This window comes from Mobula birostris, chromosome 2, assembly GCF_030028105.1.
Source record: "Mobula birostris isolate sMobBir1 chromosome 2, sMobBir1.hap1, whole genome shotgun sequence".
NCBI lineage: Eukaryota > Metazoa > Chordata > Chondrichthyes > Myliobatiformes > Myliobatidae > Mobula > Mobula birostris.
This window is the reverse complement of record NC_092371.1, coordinates 224,301,734-224,321,388: the sequence shown is the minus strand read 5'-3', so window position 1 is coordinate 224,321,388 and position 19,655 is coordinate 224,301,734. Positions and strand designations below refer to the sequence as shown.

General features: G+C 43.0%; 1 protein-coding gene across 1 annotated transcript in view; it reads right to left on the bottom strand.

Moving 5' to 3' along the window:
• Positions 1 to 1,297: 1,297 nt before the first annotated feature.
• The window catches only part of LOC140211164 (vesicular inhibitory amino acid transporter), a 42,559-nt gene continuing 24,201 nt past the window's right edge, over positions 1,298 to 19,655 (bottom strand). The window contains exon 2 of the mRNA XM_072280709.1: positions 1,298 to 2,449. Within this exon, the coding sequence (XP_072136810.1) occupies positions 1,298 to 2,449 (1,152 nt within the window). The remainder of the gene's footprint in view (positions 2,450 to 19,655) is intronic.

The window sequence follows — 19,655 nt, the reverse complement described above, 5'->3', positions numbered from 1 at the left end:
CATTCGACAAGATGACATACATGAGGCTGTTTAACAAGCTAGGAGCCCATAGTATGACAGGAAATATTCTAACATAGATAAAGCAGTGGCTGATTGGCAGGAGGCAAAGACTGGAAATAAAGGGAGCCTTTTCTTGCTGGCTGCCGGTGACTAGTGACATTCCACAGGGGTCTGATTCTTTTTACATTATTTGTCAATGATTTGGATGATGGAATTGAGGGGTTTGTTGCAAAGTTTGCAGATGATATGAAGATAGATGAAAGGGCAGCTTATTTTAAGGAAGTAGAGAGGCTGCAGAAGGACTTAGATTAGGAAAATGGGCAAAGAAATGGCAGATGGAATACAGTGTTGGGAAGTGTATGGTCATGCACTTTGGTAAAAGAAATGAAAGGGTTGACTATTTTCTAAATGGAGAGAAAATACCAAAAACTGAGGTACAAAGGACTTCAGAATCCTTGTGCAGAATTCCCTAAAGGTTAATTTGCAGGTTGAGTCTGTGGTGAGGAAGGCAAGTGCAATGTTAGCATTCATTTCAAGGGGACTAGAATATAAAAGCAAGATGTAATTTTGAGACTTTATAAAGCACTGGTGAGTACTCACTTGGAGTATTGTGAGCAATTTGGACCCCTTATCTGAGAAAGGATGAGCTGAAACTGGAGAGGGTTTAAAGGAGGTTCACGACAATGATTCCAGGAAAGAATGGCTTGTCATATGAAGAGCGTCTGATGGCTCTGGGCCTGTATTCACTAGAATTCAGAAGAATGATGGGTGACCTCATTGAAACCTATCGAATAGTGAAAGACCTTGATAGAGTGGATGTGGAGAGGATATTTCCTATTTTGGAAGAGTATAAGACCAGACAGAGAACACAGCATCAGAATAGAGGTGGGTCCTTTGGAACAGAGACTAGGAGGAATTTCTTCAGCCAGAGAGTGGTGAATCTGTAGAATTCTTTGCCACAGGCAGCTGTGGAGGCAAAGTCTTTATGTATATTTTAGGCAAAGGTTGACAAGTTCTTGATTGGTCAGAGCATGAAGGAATACAGGGAGAAGGCAGGAGATTGAGGCTGAGAGGAAAATTCGATCGCCATGATGAAACAGCAGAGCAGACTCAATGGGCCAGATGGCCTAATCTTGCTCCTATATCTTATGGTCTTGTGGTCTATTAAGTGGCTAATGATTGTACTTTACTAGCCCATAGTAGCTGTCATGCATGTGGCTAAATTTGGTCTTTATTTTATCCTTTAAATGTACATGATAAGAAGTAGGAAAAACAGCAAGCAACTGCTGCCTTGGACTTAGCTGCCTTTGAAAGCATCAACTACCTCCTTCACTGAACAGAAGATCCCAGAAAGGCTGCATAGTGATCCAAGGAGAAAGATGGAAATGTCCAAGAATCTTTCAAGATTGCCCAATTTATCCCAGAGGAGCTTCAGGTGAAAAAGTGAAGGAAGGAGAAAAGTCATGACAGCCCCTGTAACAGTGCCCGTTAGCCCCATGAGAAGGGCAAAATGTGGCATTAGCACAGCCAATAGAAGGGTTAACATCAATAAACAGCCTCGTATCACCAGTGGCCAAACCTGAGAATTTCCAGCCCTTGAACTTGGATTGAAAATGCTACTTTGTACAACTTCAGCAGCTGCATAAAAGGGCAGTGGATAGGAAAGGAGGGCCTTGGCCACCAAGCATACATTCACCAACATCCGCAGGTTAAATGGCAAATTATCCGTGATTACTTCCTTCATTTCATTGCCCCAGGTTACAAATGAGACAAGGGCAAACACTGTTTTAAAAACACATGCAGCCATGTGTGTCCAGTTCAACATGCACTCAAAGTTGCCCCTGTTTTTCATGCTGCCTTCTAGAGCGGGCAGGAAAATCTGTGAAGTGTAGCTGAAAATAATCACCCCCACAGAAACCAAAAACTTTTCAAAATCCACTGAAAATTTTACCTTTCTCCAGGACCACTTCCCCATTTGCATCATGCAGTAAGTAATGATAATGCACAGAACAACAAGATGAACAACAGAACAAAGGAGACTCAGCTTCGATACAATTTGAAGATTTTCTATAAAAATACATGGGACCAACATCACAATGGCAATCACAAACCAGGTTTCCTCTGACACTGGGATTTGTGGGAAACTGTGAACCATGAGATTCCCACTTACCACCAAATACAGAATGCAAGTCATAATTAGTTCAGCCACCTGAGCAGAATTAACAATTTTGCCTCCCAGTTTAGGGAATAGTTGCTTGCAGCAGGCATTGGCAATGTCTTCATATGATGTCCTCACTCTGACACTCCGCCCCTCTTCGTTCTCTTCGTACAGGCAGGCGATGAGAATTTTGCCAGTGTAGCAGCAAATGACAGCAGCTAACGTGATGAGAAGCAACCCGACATATCCGCTATGAAGAACAGCGTATGGCAAACCCAAGACAAAAATACCCTGTGGAAAACAAAAACAAGCAATATCAGTCAAAATTGTCCATTATCAAAAGGTAATATGTAAAACCGGTGTTGCTATTAATAATGTGTTCATTTATTGGATACTCTTATTTTCTGCCGTTTAATCGGAAGGGGAACAAAATTCAAATCTGTGAAAACACATAGTTGGAACTCTTTGTCATGTAAATAAAATTAGCCCAGAAATTATTGTTCATTATGGTAGTGTGGCATTTTCTGATCTGATATCTAAACAGAATAATAATTAGTTTCTTTTAAATGGATTAACACCTTGATTAAAATGAACAAAAGGAATGTTTCATAAATGCTTGACATTTGTATACCAATACTCCAAGATATAATTTTTAGGCTATTTATCTATTAGGAGACAGTTATTTTCTCTCAGGGATAATCAAAGGCAATGAGTTATAACAAATGTTAAAGGAAATTTTTCAAAAAAATAATTTTGGTTCAACCTACAAATAATTGTTAATACAGTAAATCACAGCTAATGAGGCCAGCCACAAAGATATAGCTTCAAGACTCATGTTCATTAACTTTGCTAGCAAAAGGTTCTTACATTTATCCTTTATTAATATGCCCATAAGGAATCTATACACACAAAAAGTGAAATATTAATAAATCATGTCACTGATAAAAATAATTATTGAACTCTAGATGAAAAGTTTTCCTTTTGAAACTGATAATTAAAATTGTTTACATTTCTCTGGATTATAGTGTTTCCGAATAATACTCTTTACAATAATAAAAAATTGCCTGAAGTTACTGCAACAAAAACAGTCAACAACTATCAAGGTCTCAGTTATGGAAGGAAAATAAGAGAGCCTCACCAGCCTTCATAGTCATCCATTGGGCAGATAATTTGCAAAACTACTGTTGACTTTGCAATGATATTCGGTTTGTTGACCTCAAAGTTCTAAACGAAGACCTCAAGCCTTATTCAATATAAATAAACATGAGTACTCTCACTGAAGGGAGGATATATTGCAATTACCCTATCTTCAAGGACTAGTTCACTTTCCTGTCTATTGTCCATGGTGAGTTCAGAACAGAATAGAACTTTATTGTTATTGCTCAAGACGAGATCGTGGCATTACTCTGGTCTGTGCAAAACAGATATTTACAATGCATGCGATATGGCTTAATTTTTAAGAATCTCATATTAACATGCAACAAATGACTTTGGTGGACCATAGCACTCAAAGGCCTTTGGCAAGTCGGGGTGTAGCATTACTCAGCTGCACTGTAGCCCTTGGGAAGAAGCTGTTTTTCAGTCTTACTGTCTTGCTAAGATGTTTCCGGATCTCCTGCCACATTGCAGGAGATTGAACAGACTGTGTCTGGGATGAGATGGGTCTTTAATGATATTATGAGCATGCTGTAGGCAATGAGAGTTGTAGATTGTCTCCAGGTTTGGTAGTTGAGTTCCATTGATGTGCTGAGCCATCCTGATCATCTGTTGGAGTGCTTTGTGATCTGTCATGCTGCATCTGGAGTGCCACAGTGTCACTCCATACGCCAGGATGCTCTCTATCGCATATCAATAAAAGTTGGCCGGCAACGTTTGGGGCAGAGTAGCTCTCCTTCAGCACCTCAGGCAGTATAGTTGCTGTTGTGCTTTCCCTACTATTGAAGTTGTATTGAAGGACCAAGAGAGCTCCTCAGTGAAGTTCATCCCCAGAAACTTGAAACTGGAGATCCTTTCCGCTACCTCACCATTTGTGACTAGTGGGGCTTGTTCAGGACCTCTTGCCTTCCTGAAGATTAGCTGCCAATAGCCACCATTCGACCATTCGAGTAGTGGATCCCCTTTCCCTACTAAGGAGGAGATACTTCCAGCTAACAAAATAGTTTAAAAGATACAGTTCATTTATTTTCAATACAAACACATTTAATGCTCATAGAGGATTTCTAACTTAAATATTTCCAAATTACAAACTATTTTTAAAACAGAAAACATTCCTTTAACACAAAGGATTTCAATAGGTACATTTAATGTCAGAGAAAAGTATACAATATACATCCTGAAATTCTTTTTGTTCACAGATATTCACTAAAACAGAGGAGTGCCCCAAAGAATGAAGGACAGTTAAATGCTAGAACCCCAAAGCTCCCCCCCAACTGCCCCCTCCCATGCATAAGCAGCAGCAAAGCAACGATGCCCCTCCCCCACCAAAGAAGCATTGGTGCCTCCCGAGCACTCAAGCATGCAGCAATGCATCAATAAAGACACAGACTTGCAGTACCACAAAGACTACTCATTCACCCGGTAATTCGACATACCACAGGCTCTCTCACTCCCTAAGAAGGGAAAAAGGGGCGTCCCCATTTCACAGCTAGAGGGGAGACGTAACAAAACAGCTCACTGATTTATGGAGTTAAAAGTCTGTTGCGTCGCTTTTTCTGAGCTCTGTGCCCAAAGAACTTGGGTCTCTGGGCACACAACCAGCAGCCAGCTTGCTGCTTCTGATCTTCTGTGTACTCCCACCACACATCAGTCAACGGCCCCAGCCTTGGATCAGCCCATCTCCAGAGTCTTGGTCTTCCAGGCTGCATCCTTGGCTTATCAAATAGCGGCCGGTCATGAGGCCCTGAGAGCAGGGTCCCATTTTCGCAAAGAACTGAAGTGAGTGTGTAATTCCAGGCTAGGGTCTTCAAAAGAACCCTGGAAGGGAAAAAAGTACAATTCCAAAATACAAGTACATTTCCTATGAACTAAAAAACCACACAATGATGCAGACGAATGAATTGTTCCACACAGAAACTGAAGCCAGGAGAATGGATTCCAGTTCACCCTGTGCTTCTTTCATTCTTCTTGATGTTTCTTACCCCATTTCGAATAAACCTGAATGGCTTTCCACATTTATGTCCTTTTTCTGCCATTTGGGTGACTTCACACACATATGATATCAGATGTCCTTTTTACACAAAAGGTCTAAAAGTATCTTGGAGACACAGTTCTGAGCTAATAGGCTGTAAGGCTGACTTCTGAGTACATGAAACTCCCAACATTAATAGGTTAGTTCTTTGCTTATGCTAAATGACATTTTCCATCTGCTCTGCAGGCTTCTTTGAACTAATCAACTTGGTCATCTTGTCTGTTTTGAAACAAGCCAAATTAAATAACCCATTATTTTATGCTGCACTCTTGAGCAGCAGTAATCCAGGTGAAGAGCTTGTTTGCAAAGCTGTGTTCTGAAACTTCAAACATAGAGCATAGAAATCCTACAGCGCGATACAGGCCCTTCGGCCCACAAAGCTGTGCAGAACATGTTCTTACCCCAGAAATTACCTAGGGTTACCCATAGCCCTCTATTTTTCTGAGCTGCATATACCTATCTAGGAGTCTTTTAAAAGACCCTATCATAACCGCCTCCACTACCGTCGCCGGCAGCCCATTCCACGCACTCACCACTCTCTGCGTAAAAAATTTACCCCTGACATCTCCCCTGTACCTACTTCCAAGCACCTTAAAGTTGTGCCCTCTCGTGCTAGCCATTTCAGCTCTGGGAAAAAGCCTCTGACTATCCACACGATCAATGCCTCGCATTATCTTATACACAAAGCTGATTCAAGCTGATTACTGCGCTCCATTTACATTTTTTTAAGAACTTAAGGCTGACTCCCATTTATGACCAGAAGTTACACAAATAAATAGTTGGTAGATTACTTATAACTGTTTTGATCTTGACCAATTGGTAGCTGCTGTGTTTAAAAAGTGAGCTTGGCAAACATGAGCAAGAGGCCCAGGAAATGAATATCCATCACAAATTTAATTAGGGGAATAAAACTTCAATATGAGGTGGCATGTTCAGGTTGGTGAAAGACAAATTTAGGATATTCTTTGATGTGGAAGGATTAATGCCAGGTTTGCTGGTTAATACAAAATAAACTGTACAATGATTTTTAAGATGTTTTGTTGTTTAAACACAAACAGGTGCTCATTATTTTACTCCAGTCAAAGAATGTGCTTCCTTTTAAATACTAAAATAATTACAGACTATAGAAATTCAGGCTAAAATACCTTTTTGAATCTGTAGTATCAAATTATTTGAAAATGAACTGATAAATGAACCTAATATCATTTTTTGAGTCTAAATACGCCGTATTCCGGTTAATTGGGACACATTGGGACCCGTATATTTTGGCCCAATTAAGTAGCTGCCACAATTAGCCGAATTTTCACAGAAATAGCTAAAAAGGTATAAAAATGATAAACTACAGTTTAACTGAGTTACAAATTATGTATTTACTGTAAATGAAATACAGAACAAATTAGAATGCTACCAAAACTACTACAGAACTATAAAACTGTGTATTAGTTCCAAATGGTTATCAACGGAGGAATCAGAATCAGGTTTAATATCACTGGTCTATGTCGTGAAACTTGTTGTCTTTACAGCAGCAATAGAAAAAAAAACTAAATTACAGTTAGACATATTAGAAGTACATATATTAAAAAGTTAAATCAAGTAAGCAGTGCAAAAAAAGTTGAGAAGTAGAGTTCATGGATTCAATATCCATTCAGAAACCTGATGGCAAAGGGAAGAAACTGTCAGATGAGGGTACCTGTACCTCCCTCTTGATGGTTGTAATGAGAAGAGGGCATGTCTTGGGTGAAGGGGGTCCTTGATGATGGATGCCACCTTCTTGAGGCACTGCTCATTGAAGATGTCCTGGATGCTGGGGAGACTGGTACCCAAGATGGAGTTGAGTGAGTTTAAAACTTTCTGCAGCTTATTTTGATCCTGTACCATCCCTTCACCCACCCCCACCTGTACCAGATGGTGATGCAGCCAGTTACAATACTCTCCATGGTATATCTATAGAAATTTGCAGGTGTCTTTGCTGACATACCAAATCTCCTCAAACTCCTAATGAAATATAGCTGCAGTCATGCCTTCTTTGCAACTGCATCGTTACGTTGGGCCCAGGATAGGGTCCACAGAGATGTTGACACCCAGGAACTTGAAACTGCTCACCCTTTTCACTTCTGATCCTTCGATGAAGACTGGTGTGTATTCCCTTGACTGAAGTCCACAGTCAAGTTGTTGCCGCAACACCACTCAACCAGCTGATCCATCTTGCTGAAGTACGCCTTCTTGTCATCATGAAATTCTGCCAACAATAGTTGAGCCATTAGCAGATTTATAGATGGCATTTGTGCTGTACCTAGCCGCACGGTCAAGGGAGTAGAGAGAGCAGAGCAGTGGGCTAAGCACACATCCTTGAGATGTACCAGTGTTGACCATCAGTGAGCTGGAGGTGTTATTTCTGATCCACACAGACCGTGATCTTCTAGTGAGGAAGTCAAGAATCGAGTTGCAGAGGGAAGCACAGAGACCCAGGTTTTGGAACTTTTTGATCATAACTGTATGAAATTGTGTTAAACGCTGAGCTGTAGTCAATAAACTGCAGCTTGGTGCAAGTAATAGTATTGACCAGGTGAGCCAAGGCCATGTGAAGAGCCAATGAGATAGCATCTGCTGTAGACCTATAGTGGTGAAGGGCAAATCGCAGTGGCAGGAGTTGAATCCCACTGTGACCATCCTCTCAAAGCACTTTATCACTGTAAATGCTGCAACGATAGTTGTTATAGCAGCTCATGCCTCTCTTCTTGAGCACTGGCATGGTTGTTGCCCTTCTGAAGTAGGTGGGAACTTCCAACTGTAGCAGTAAGAGATTGAAAATATCTTTGAGCACACCCACCAGTTGGTTGGGAACTCATCCAGTGTATACTGCCATGTTCTTTTGATGGACTGTTAATTAACAAAACCAGCACAGGCACCTAGGGCAGTAAATGGACAACCTTCAAACAATGCTTTTGACACTTGCATCCTCCAAGCCTTCATTTTCATTGTAACATTCCAAATGATTGTCTATACCTTCAAATTCTTCACAATTCCTAACTTGCTGAAGTAGTGAAATTGTGCCATTTTCTCCCCCAGCCATCTCTGGCTTCTCCAGCCTAAATGCTTGAAACCGTAATGAGCAAAACAGTTCCAAATTGCCTTACTGCTTATTTTCTCACCAGCTATCAGTGACAAAAATCACTGCTTTTTGAACACAAGCACACAGGAGTGATGCCATTTAAAAACTGTTCACTGTAAATCACAGTGTAGTGTCTAACGACCACACAAGTGAATGCGACTGACGCTATTTAGAAACTGGCTACAGTTTCTTTTCCAAATTAGGCAGCACAGTGTCCCAAGTAAACAAAGGGAATCCTGGCTATCTTCTCAATTTGATTTTGTTCTTTAAGAGTTACCACAAATAACTGGAATCCACTGGACTGCATTTATTTTGGATGGTGGGATAAAGATAAAGAGGTCATTCAGAGGAACATTTTGTTTCGTGTGTACTGAAACTCAATAACAATAATGTATTACAGCACATTTTAATGAAATTAAAATCACTAAGGACAAGGATTCAGGGAATCAAAATGATGTGCTAGCTATCTACAACTGGAAATATAGAGGATAAAATGAAAATGATGCAAAATCAAAAGATATTTCATAGCCTGTGGATAGATTTTTTTTCCACTGAAGTTATGCACATTTTTACCACACCACATTGCCTCTGCACCCCCATGTCATTTATTATTATCTGTTACTAATTGTGACTAACCATGTGAGATATGTCAGAACTAAAAGAAAAATCCTTCATCAATGTGCAGTGAGACCCCTGCTTTATATTTATTGAGTCACAGTACACACACACACACCACTTGTGAGAAATCACGAAGAACAAAAGGATACAAGGAATCAAAATACAAGAAATTCCTTCACAAATGTTGCATTGTCTGTATGACTTATTCAGGTCACACATTAGCCAGAGCTCAGCAACATAAAAGGTGCTCTCCATCGCTTCCGGAAATGAGAAAGAGTACTTCTATGAAGCTACAACTGTGAAAACAGAATACTACAGCTTGCCAAAGGATAAATGTGATGAAATGATAATTTCAGATACAGATCTCTTAGTTTTTTTAAAAATCTGGATTGATTTCATGATTGACAGAATAAGTAAAAGCAGCACACACAAAATGCTGGAGGAACTCAACAGGCCAGGCAGCATCTATGGGAAAAGAGTACAGTTGATATTTCGGGCTGAGACCCTTCATCAGGAAGTCCTCCTGCATCTTGTGTGTGTTGCTTGGATTTCCAGCATCTGCAGATCTTCATGTTTGTGACTGGACTGCTGGACTGCAAAGTCTCTTCCAGAGATGCCTACCCTGAAGAGGTTTAAATCTTCCCTTTGCCAGGGTCCTGATTTACTTTTACTGATTTCCAGCATCTGTAGATTGTCTCTTGTTTGAGAATAAATAAAATCGCCCTTTTGACTAAAGTATTTTTTTTTTCTGAAGCAGCAGTTTCAACCACTATTTTAAACCATCCAGAGTTTGGAAAGTGACAATCCTACCCTTCTAAGTGGACCATAAAGTGTACCTTTCATCAACTGACTTTATTCCAAATAAATTGAACATCATCGCAAAGTGAACAGCAGTTATAGCTTCTTTTCATGCTTACTTCATCCATTTAAACATTAGACTTGAGTGATTAATGAGGTTCCTTCAGGCAAAGAAACTTGTTCACTAATTCTCTTTTGACTTTTCTAGATAATACTCTGATAAAGCACTGTCTGGATATATAATGGTTTAGCTTCTGGCTCACGGGTGATGCTCCCTGTGGTACCTGCAGAGTGCTGAAACTTACCTGAACCCTTGTTCGCACGGTTTCCAGTTCTTCAGCAACTTTTAAACTTGGGTGCACTGGGAATATATTATGGTACCATGTAAGGTGATTTGTTTTTAATAAATAAAAAAATGTATTGAAATACTAACATCTAGTAGTAAATACGTGATTCTACAGATGCTGGAAATCCAGAGCAACACGTACAAAATGTGGAGGAACTCATCAGGTCAGGCAGAATCAAAGGAAAGGAATAAAGGGTCGACACTTCAGGCTATGACCTTTCACCAGGATTGGAAAGGAAGGGAGAAGAAGCCAGAACGAGATGGTGTGGGGAGGAGAAGTAGCTGACAGGTGATAGGTGAAACCAGGTGAGTGGGGATGAACTAAGAAGCTGGAAGGTGATAGGTGGAAAAGGTAAAGGACTGAAGAAGGAGGAATCTGATAGGAAAGTGGACCATAGGAGAAAGGGGAGGAAGAGGGGCATCAGAGGGAGGCGATGTCTGGAAAATCTCCCAGCACACCCCTATTCAAGTCTTGATCATGCTGGATTATCTGAGTTCTATTGTACTGTACCAGTGACAAGATCAGCAACTTACCATGGGGATTTTGTTTTCTCTTTCTCAACAAATAAATGTTTTGTTTTATAAATACTTTTTAAAATTCACTTTTCAGGATCTGGACATCATTAGCAAAGCAAGCATTTATTGCTTGCACCTAATTGCTTTTGAGAACATAAAGGTGAGCTATTTTCTTGTATCATTGCCATCTGTTCTGACAAATTACCCACACAAGGCAGAAGCATTATTCTCTTGAGGGGGAAAAAAAATCATGTGACCTGTCTCAGAGGGTTAGAAATGAGTACCATATGAGAACAAAAGCTAGTGGGTGTAATGTAAACAGGAAATGGAAGAAATATACTTTACGTTGTATATCTACTTCAAAGCTTCAACATGCTTTCCTCTCTCAGTTAAGACCATAAGACAAAGGAGCAGAATTAGGCCTTTTATGCCATCAAGTCTGCTCCATCATTCCATCATGGTTGATTTATTATCCCTCTTCTGCCTTCCCCCAGTAGCCTTTGACACCTTGACTAAACAAGAACCTATCAACCTCTGCTTTAAATATACCCAATAGCCTGGCCTCCCCATGCATGTGTCAATGAATTCCACAGATTCATTACACTCTGGATAAATCTAGAGCTTTGACCAACCGCCAACCTGGACATTCAAAGTTTGGAGGTTTGAAGTTTCAATCAGGTCCACCGCCCAAGGATGAAAAGGAGCAGCAGCTTGCGGCAGCGTAATAGAGCTTTGACCAGTGGCCGATCAGCGTTTGGGATTGATTAGTAAGAGCAAATTAAAGGAGGGCAGGGGCAAGTGCAGCAGCAGTCATCTGAGTGGACAGAATCAGGGTGATGATCTTAAGGTTTTAGCTCTTCAAGCCTTCAAGAAGAGAAGCTTCCATCAGAGAAAGCAGAGGAAAGAAAAGCTCATTTTTTTCCTTTTCTTTACATCTGCTCAGCTAGGTAGAGATGTCAGGCAAGATAATGCAACATTCCTCTTGCAGGATGTGGGGAGGCAGGGGGATCTCCAGTATCCCTGACCACCAGAACGGCGAGAAGTGCATCCAACTGCAACTTCTAACAAGCTGCCTTAAGGAGTTAGAGCTGGAACTGGATGAACTCTGGATCTTTCAGGACGCTGAAGGAGTGATAGATAGGACATACAGAGAGGTAGTTATACCCAAGGTGCAGGACACAGGAAACTGGGTTACAGTCACAAAGGGGAAAGGGGTTAAAGAGCCAGTGTGGAGTACCTGTGTAGCCATCCCCCTCAAAAACAGGTATATCACTTTGGATACTGTCAATGGGGATGACCTAAGAGAGGAAAGTCACAGTGGTTGAGTCTCTGGCACTGAATCTGCCTCTATGACTCAGAAGGGAAGGAGTTAGAAGAGGCATGCTTTGGTGATAGGGGAATGGACAGATGGTTCTGTGGGTGAGAACGGGATTCCTGGATGGTCTTTTGCCTCTTGGGTGCCAGGATCTGGGATATCTCAGATCGCATCCTTAGCATTCTTAAGTGGGAGGGTGAACAGCCAGAGGTCGTGGTTCATGTAGATACCAATAACATAGGTAGGACAATTGACGAGGTTCTGCACAGTGAGATAAGGGAGTTAGGTGCTAAGTTAAAGGACCTCAGCTATCTGTTTCAGAACTCTGGGTGCAGTCCTTCTGGTCCAGGTGACCTATTTGCCTTCAGACCTTTTAGCTTCCCAAGCACCTTCTCCTCAGCAATAGCAACTACACTCACTTCTGCCTCCTGACACTCCAGAATTTCTGGCAAACTGCTTGTGTCTTCCACAGTGAAGACTGGCACAAAATACTTACTAAGTTCATCCACCATTTCTTTGTCTCCCATTAGTTCTTCTCCAGCATCATTTTCTAGTGCTCTGATATCCACTCTTGCCTCTTTTATCCACTTTTACTCTTTATATATCTGAAAAAACTGTTGGTATCCTCTTTACTATTACTGACTAGCTTACCTTCTTACTTCTGCCTATCTTTCCTCACAGGATGCTCACTACTCACAGCATCCTCTTGAATACCAAATGCCCCATCCTCAGCCAATTATTCTGATTCCCATCCCTTTGCCAGTTTAGTTAAAACAGCTCTAGCAAACCTGCCCACAAAGATATTGGTCACCCTTGGCTTTGGGTGTAATCTATCCTTTTTCTACAGGTCATACCTTCTCCAGAAGAGATCCAATGATCATGCTTTTACTATGCTGCATCACAGTTTACAGGCTTTTGATCCTGATCTATTTCCCACTTGTTTGCCCTCAGTCCATCTTATCATTCCCGAGGAAGAGTTTCCTTGGCAGCACCTTCCACTCCACTAGCTATCACACTCAACACCTGCCACCACCAGGCACATCTCCTCCCACTTGCCCTTGTGGAATTGCAAATGGACCACTCCCTCTTTTGTTCTGTGATGCAAATTTCCATGTCCACAAATTCACATTCTGCAAGTTTCCCATGCAATTGCAAGAGATGCCCTTCTATTTTTTCTTCCCACCAACCAGTTACCCAAACAATCCGTTCTCTTTGAAGCAGTGATTCACTTGTAATTCCTTCAGTCCATTTAACTACACTCAGTGCAACAATGTAGTCTCCTCCACACAGGACAGGTCAAATGCAGATGGGGCATACTGCTTTCATGAATGTTTTTGTTCAGTCTCGCTGCCTGGTCCTTTAATTCTCCATCAGCTCTCCACCATGAATTCTCCATCTTTCAGTTTTCTAATCAACTGCAGCATGAATGCTAGTTTGCTCCTCCAGAAATGCCGCCTGACCCCTTGAGTATTTCTGCACTTTCAATACATCAGTTGTAATCAACGACACATAAGCAGCCGACATCAGCCAACAGCACCACAAATTCTGTGTTGAGTCTGTCTTGGTCTCCGTCTTATCACAGACTCTTTATTCTCTCTACCCCTCCCTTTTCCCTGTTGATTAGAACAAGTTTGATTTCTAACTTGTCCTAATTTTGATGAAATGCTAACTTTGTTTCTGTTTTCATTGATGCTATTTGATCCGCTGCTTTCATAGAGTTGGTGGAAGCTGGTATAGTACACATACACACACACACACACCTGGAGGAACTCAACAGGCCAGACAGCATCTACGGAAAGAAATGAGCAGTCAACATTTTGGGCCAATTCTCTTCCGACTGAAGGCCAAAAGTCACTGGTTTGAAGAAGGTGCTCAGTAAATTTGGAAATATTTGTACAAATCAATGATTCGCATATGCTCATGGGTAGAGAATATCCCACTCTTTCTCCACCAATCCACATCCATTATTTTTTTTCTGTCCGCCAGAGAAAGCAGGATCGCCCAGTGGCCACCCATTTTAATTCCACGTCCCATTCCCATTCTGATATGTCATTCCATGGCCTCCTCTACTGTTAAGATGAAGCCACACTCAGGTTGGAGGAGCAACACCTCATATTCCGACTGGGTAGCCTCTAACCTGATGGTATGTACATTGATTTCTCTAACTTACGTTAATGCCCCTCCACCTCTTCTTACCCCATCCCTTATTTTTATTTCCCCCCCTTTTTTTCTTCTCTGTCCCTCTCACAATCACTCCTTGCCTGCTCTCCATCTTCCTCTGGGCTTCCCTCCCCCTTTCTTTCTCCTCAGTCCTCCCATCCCATGATCTTCCCCCTTCTCCATCTCTGTATCCCTTTTGCCAATCAACTTTCCAGCTCTTAGCTTCTTCCCTCCCCCCCCCCCACTTTCAAATCTCTTACTATCTCTTCTTTCAGTTAGTCCTGACGAAGGGTCTCAGCCAGAAACATCGACTGTACCTCTTCCTATAGGTGCTGCCTGGCCTGCTGTGTTCCACCAGCATCTTGTGTGTTGCTTGAATTTCCAGCATCTGCAGATTTTCCTCATATTTCCATTTTTTTTTGTTCACTTTACTCTATCTTTGGAATTAGAGCTAGAAGTTATAGTCATAGAAAAGTACAGCACAGAAACTGACCCTTTCACCCACCTAGTCCATGCCAAAATGTTTAAACTGCTCCCTCAAATTGACCTAGACTGGGAACATAGCCCTCAGTATCCCCTCCCATCCCTGTACCAATCCAAACATCATTAAAACTTCAAAATTGAGCTCAGCTGCACCACGTACTGGTCGCTAGTTCCACACTCATGACCCTCAGGGTGAAGTAGCTTCCCCACATGTTCCTCTAACTTTTCACCTTTCACCCTTAACACATGATCTCTGGTTGTAGTCCCACCCAACCACAGTGGGAAAAGCTTGCTTGCATTTACCCATTCTATACCCCTCATTATGAACAGATGGACTGAGTATATTCGGGAATTGTTTGAAGGCGATTGGGGTGAAAAACCAGAAATTAAGAAAAGCATTGAAGGACCAAGTAGATTAAAATCTGAAGTTCGTAATGCAATAAATAAGATGAAGGGAAGGAAAGGCAGCAGGTCCTGATGAATTAGTAATAGAACAAATTATCGCCCTTGAAGATTATGGAATTGAAAAACTTACTGATTTAATCAATGACATTTATGAGATTGGAATAGTACCAGAAGAGATGAAAAAAAATCAGTTTTTATCACTCTTCCTAAGAAACCTGGAGCAATAGAACGCAAATTACATGGGACCATAAGTTTAATGAGTCATATCACCAAGATACTTCTAAGAATTTTGATGACAAGAGCTAAAAGTAAGATACAAGCTGAAAGAGGGAAAGAACAATGTGGTTTTGTGAAAGACAAAGGTACAAGAAATGCAATATTGATGTTAAGGATACTATCAGAACGAGCTATTCAAGTGCAAAAAGATTGTTTGTTTTATCAACTACACAAAAGCATTTGATAAAGTGAAGCACAATAAGTTGTTTGAAACTCTAGATCTAGATTCGAAAGACCTCCGCCTAATCAGAAATCTGTACTGGGAACAAACTGCTACTGTAAGAATAGATGGAGAAGTGAACAACAGGAATTCTGCAGATGCTGGAAATTCAAGCAACACACATCAAAGTTGCTGGTGAACGCAGCAGGCCAGGCAGCATCTGTAGGAAGAGGTGCAGTCGACGTTTCAGGCCGAGACCCTTCGTCAGGACTAACTGAAGGAAGTGTGAGTAAGGGATTTGAAAGTTGGAGGGGGATGGGGAGATCCAAAATGATAGGAGAACACAGGAGGGGGAGGGATAGAGCCAAGAGCTGGACAGGTGATAGGCAAAAAGGGATTTGAGAGGATCATGGGACAGGAGGTCCAGGAAGAAAGACAAGGGGGGGGGGAGGAGACCCAGAGGATGGGCAAGAGGTATATTCAGAGGGACAGAGGGAGAAAAAGGAGAGTGAGAGAAAGAACGTGTGCATAAAAATAAGTAACAGATGGGGTACGAGGGGGAGGTGGGGCCTAGCGGAAGTTAGAGAAGTCGATGTTCATGCCATCAGGTTGGAGGCTACCCAGACGGAATATAAGGTGTTGTTCCTCCAACCTGAGTGTGGCTTCATCTTTACAGTAGAGGAGGCCATGGATAGACATGTCAGAATGGGAATGGGATGTGGAATTAAAATATGTGGCCACTGGGACATCCTGCTTTCTCTGGCGGACAGAGTGTAGATGTTCAGCAAAGCGGTCTCCCAGTCTGCACCTGGGCTCGCCAATATATAAAAGGCCACATCGGGAGCACCGGACGCAGTATATCAGCCCAGTCGACTCACAGGTGAAGTGTTGCCTCACCTGGAAGGACTGTTTGGGGCCCTGAATGGTGGTAAGGGAGGAAGTGTAAGAGCATGTGTAGCACTTGTTCCGCTTACATGGATAAGTGCCAGGAGGGAGATCAGTGGGGAGGGATGGGGGGACGAATGGACAAGGGAGTTGCGTAGGGAGCGATCCCTGCGGAGCGTGGGGGGGTGGGGGAGGGAAAGATGTACTTAGTGGTGGGATCCCGTTGGAGGTGGCAGAAGTTACGGAGAATAATATGTTGGACCCGGAGGCTGGTGGGGTGGTAGGTGAGGACCAGGGGAACCCTATTCCTAGTGGGGTGGCGGGAGGATGGAGTGAGAGCAGATGTACGTGAAATGGGGGAGATGTGTTTAAGAGCAGAGTTGATAGTGGAGGAAGGGAAGCCCCTTTCTTTAAAAAAAGGAAGACATCTCCCTCGTCCTAGAATGAAAAGCCTCATCCTGAGAGCAGATGCGGCGGAGACGGAGGAATTGCGAGAAGGGGATGGCGTTTTTGCAAGAGACAGGGTGAGAAGAGGAATAGTCCAGATAGCTGTGAGAGTCAGTAGGCTTATAGTAGACATCAGTGGATAAGCTGTCTCCAGAGACAGAGACAGAAAGATCTAGAAAGGGGAGGGAGGTGTCGGAAATGGACCAGGTGAACTTGAGGGCAGGGTGAAAGTTGGAGGCAAAGTTAATAAAGTCAACGAGTTCTGCATGCGTGCAGGAAGCTGGCTGGTATCTGTCCCCCACTTTTCCTTCGCTACATCGACAAACCAACCTCACTCCTTTGGAACGCTCTGCTCTCCACTCCCTCCGCACTAATCCTAACCTTATTATTAAACCCGCCGATAAGGGGAGTGCTGTTGTAATCTGGCGTACTGACCTCTACCTTGCCGAGGCACAGCGACAACTCGTGGATACCTCCTCTTATTTACCCCTCGATCGTGACCCCACTAAGGAGCACCAGGCCATTGTCTCCCACACCATCACCGACTTTATCCGCTCAGGGGATCTCCCATCCACTGCTACCAACCTTATAGTTCCCACACCTCGCACTTCCCGTTTCTACCTCCTACCCAAGATCCACAAACCTGCCTGTCCTGGCCGACCTATTGTCTCAGCTTGCTCCTGCCCCACCGAACTCGTTTCTGCATACCTCAACATGGTTTTATCACCCCTGGTTCAATCCCTTCCGACCTATGTTCGTGACACTTCTCACGCTCTTAAACTTTTCGATGATTTTAATTTCCCTGGCCCCCACCGCTTTATTTTCACCATGGATGTCCAGTCCTTATATACTTCTATCCCCCATCAGGATGGTCTCAAAGCTCTACGCTTCTTTTTGGATTCCAGACCTAATCAGTTCCCCTCTACCACCACTCTGCTCTGTCTAGCAGAATTAGTCCTTACTCTTAATAATTTCTCCTTTGGCTCCTCCCACTTCCTCCAAACTAAAGGTGTAGCTATGGGCACCTGTATCTATGCCTGCCTTTTTGTTGGCTTTGTGGAACAATCTATGTTCCGTGCCTATTCTGGTATGTCCCCCACTTTTCCTTCGCTACATCGACGACTGCATTAGCGCTGCCTCCTGCATGCATGCAGAACTCGTTGACTTTATTAACTTTGCCTCCAACTTGCACCCTGCCCTCAAGTTTACCTGGTCCATTTCCGACACCTCCCTCCCCTTTCTAGATCTTTCTGTCTCTGTCTCTGGAGACAGCTTATCCACTGATGTCTACTATAAACCTACTGACTCTCACAGCTATCTGGACTATTCCTCTTCTCACCCTGTCTCTTGCAAAAACGCCATCCCCTTCTCGCAATTCCTCCCTCTCCGCCGCATCTGCTCTCAGGATGAGGCTTTTCATTCTAGCACGAGGGAGATGTCTTCCTTTTTTAAAGAAAGGGGCTTCCCTTCCTCCACTATCAACTCTGCTCTTAAACGCATCTCCCCCATTTCACGTACATCTGCTGTCACTCCATCCTCCCGCCACCCCACTAGGAATAGGGTTCCCCTGGTCCTCACCTACCACCCCACCAGCCTCCGTGTCCAACATATTATTTTCTGTAACTTCTGCCACCTCCAACGGGATCCCACCACTAAGCACATCTTTCCCTCCCCCCCCCCTGCATTCCGCAGGGATCACTCCCTACGCAACTCCCTTGTCCATTCGTCCCCCCATCCCTCCTCACTGATCTCCCTCCTGGCATTTATAAGTGTAAGCAGAACAAGTGCTACACATGCCCTTACACTTCCTCCCTTACCACCATTCAGGGCCCCAAACAGTCCTTCCAGGTGAGGCAACACTTCACCTGTGAGTCGACTGGGGTGATATACTGCGTCCGGTGCTCCCGATGTGGCCTTTTATATATTGGCGAGACCCGACGCAGACTGGGAGACCGCTTTGCTGAACATCTACGCTCTGTCCGCCAGAGAAAGCAGGATCTCCCAGTGGCCACACATTTTAATTCCACATCCCATTCCCCTTCTGACATGTCTATCCACGGCCTCCTCTACTGTAAAGATGAAGCCACACTCAGGTTGGAAGAACAACACCTTATATTCCATCTGGGTAGCCTCCAACCTGATGGCATGAACATCGACTTCTCTAACTTCCGCTAAGGCCCCACCTCCCCCTCGTACCCCATCTGTTACTTATTTTTATGCACACATTCTTTCTCTTACTCTCCTTTTTCTCCCTCTGAATATACCTCTTGCCCATCCTCTGGGTCTCCCCCCCCCTTGTCTTTCTTCCCAGACCTCCTGTCCCATGAACCTCTCGTATCCCCTTTTGCCTATCACCTGTCCAGCTCTTGGCTCTATCCCTCCCCCTCCTGTCTTCTCCTATCATTTTGGATCTCCCCCTCCCCCTCCAACTTTCAAATCCCTTACTTACTCTTCTTTCAGTTAGTCCTGACGAAGGGTCTCGGCCTGAAACGTCGACTGCACCTCTTCCTACAGATGCTGCCTGGCCTGCTGCGTTCACCAGCAACTTTGATGTGTGTCAGATGGAGAAGTGAGTCAGTTTACGAAAATCAAGACAGGCATTAGACAAGAGTGTGTTTTCTCCCCTGATTTATTTAATGTGTACAGTGAAACAATATTACAAAAAATAAGAGACATCTTGGAACTCAAAGTTGGCGGTGAAAACATCAATAACTTCAGATATGCAGATGACACTGCTACTTACAAGTACAGAGGAAGATGTACAAAACATAATTGATATATTTGTTGAA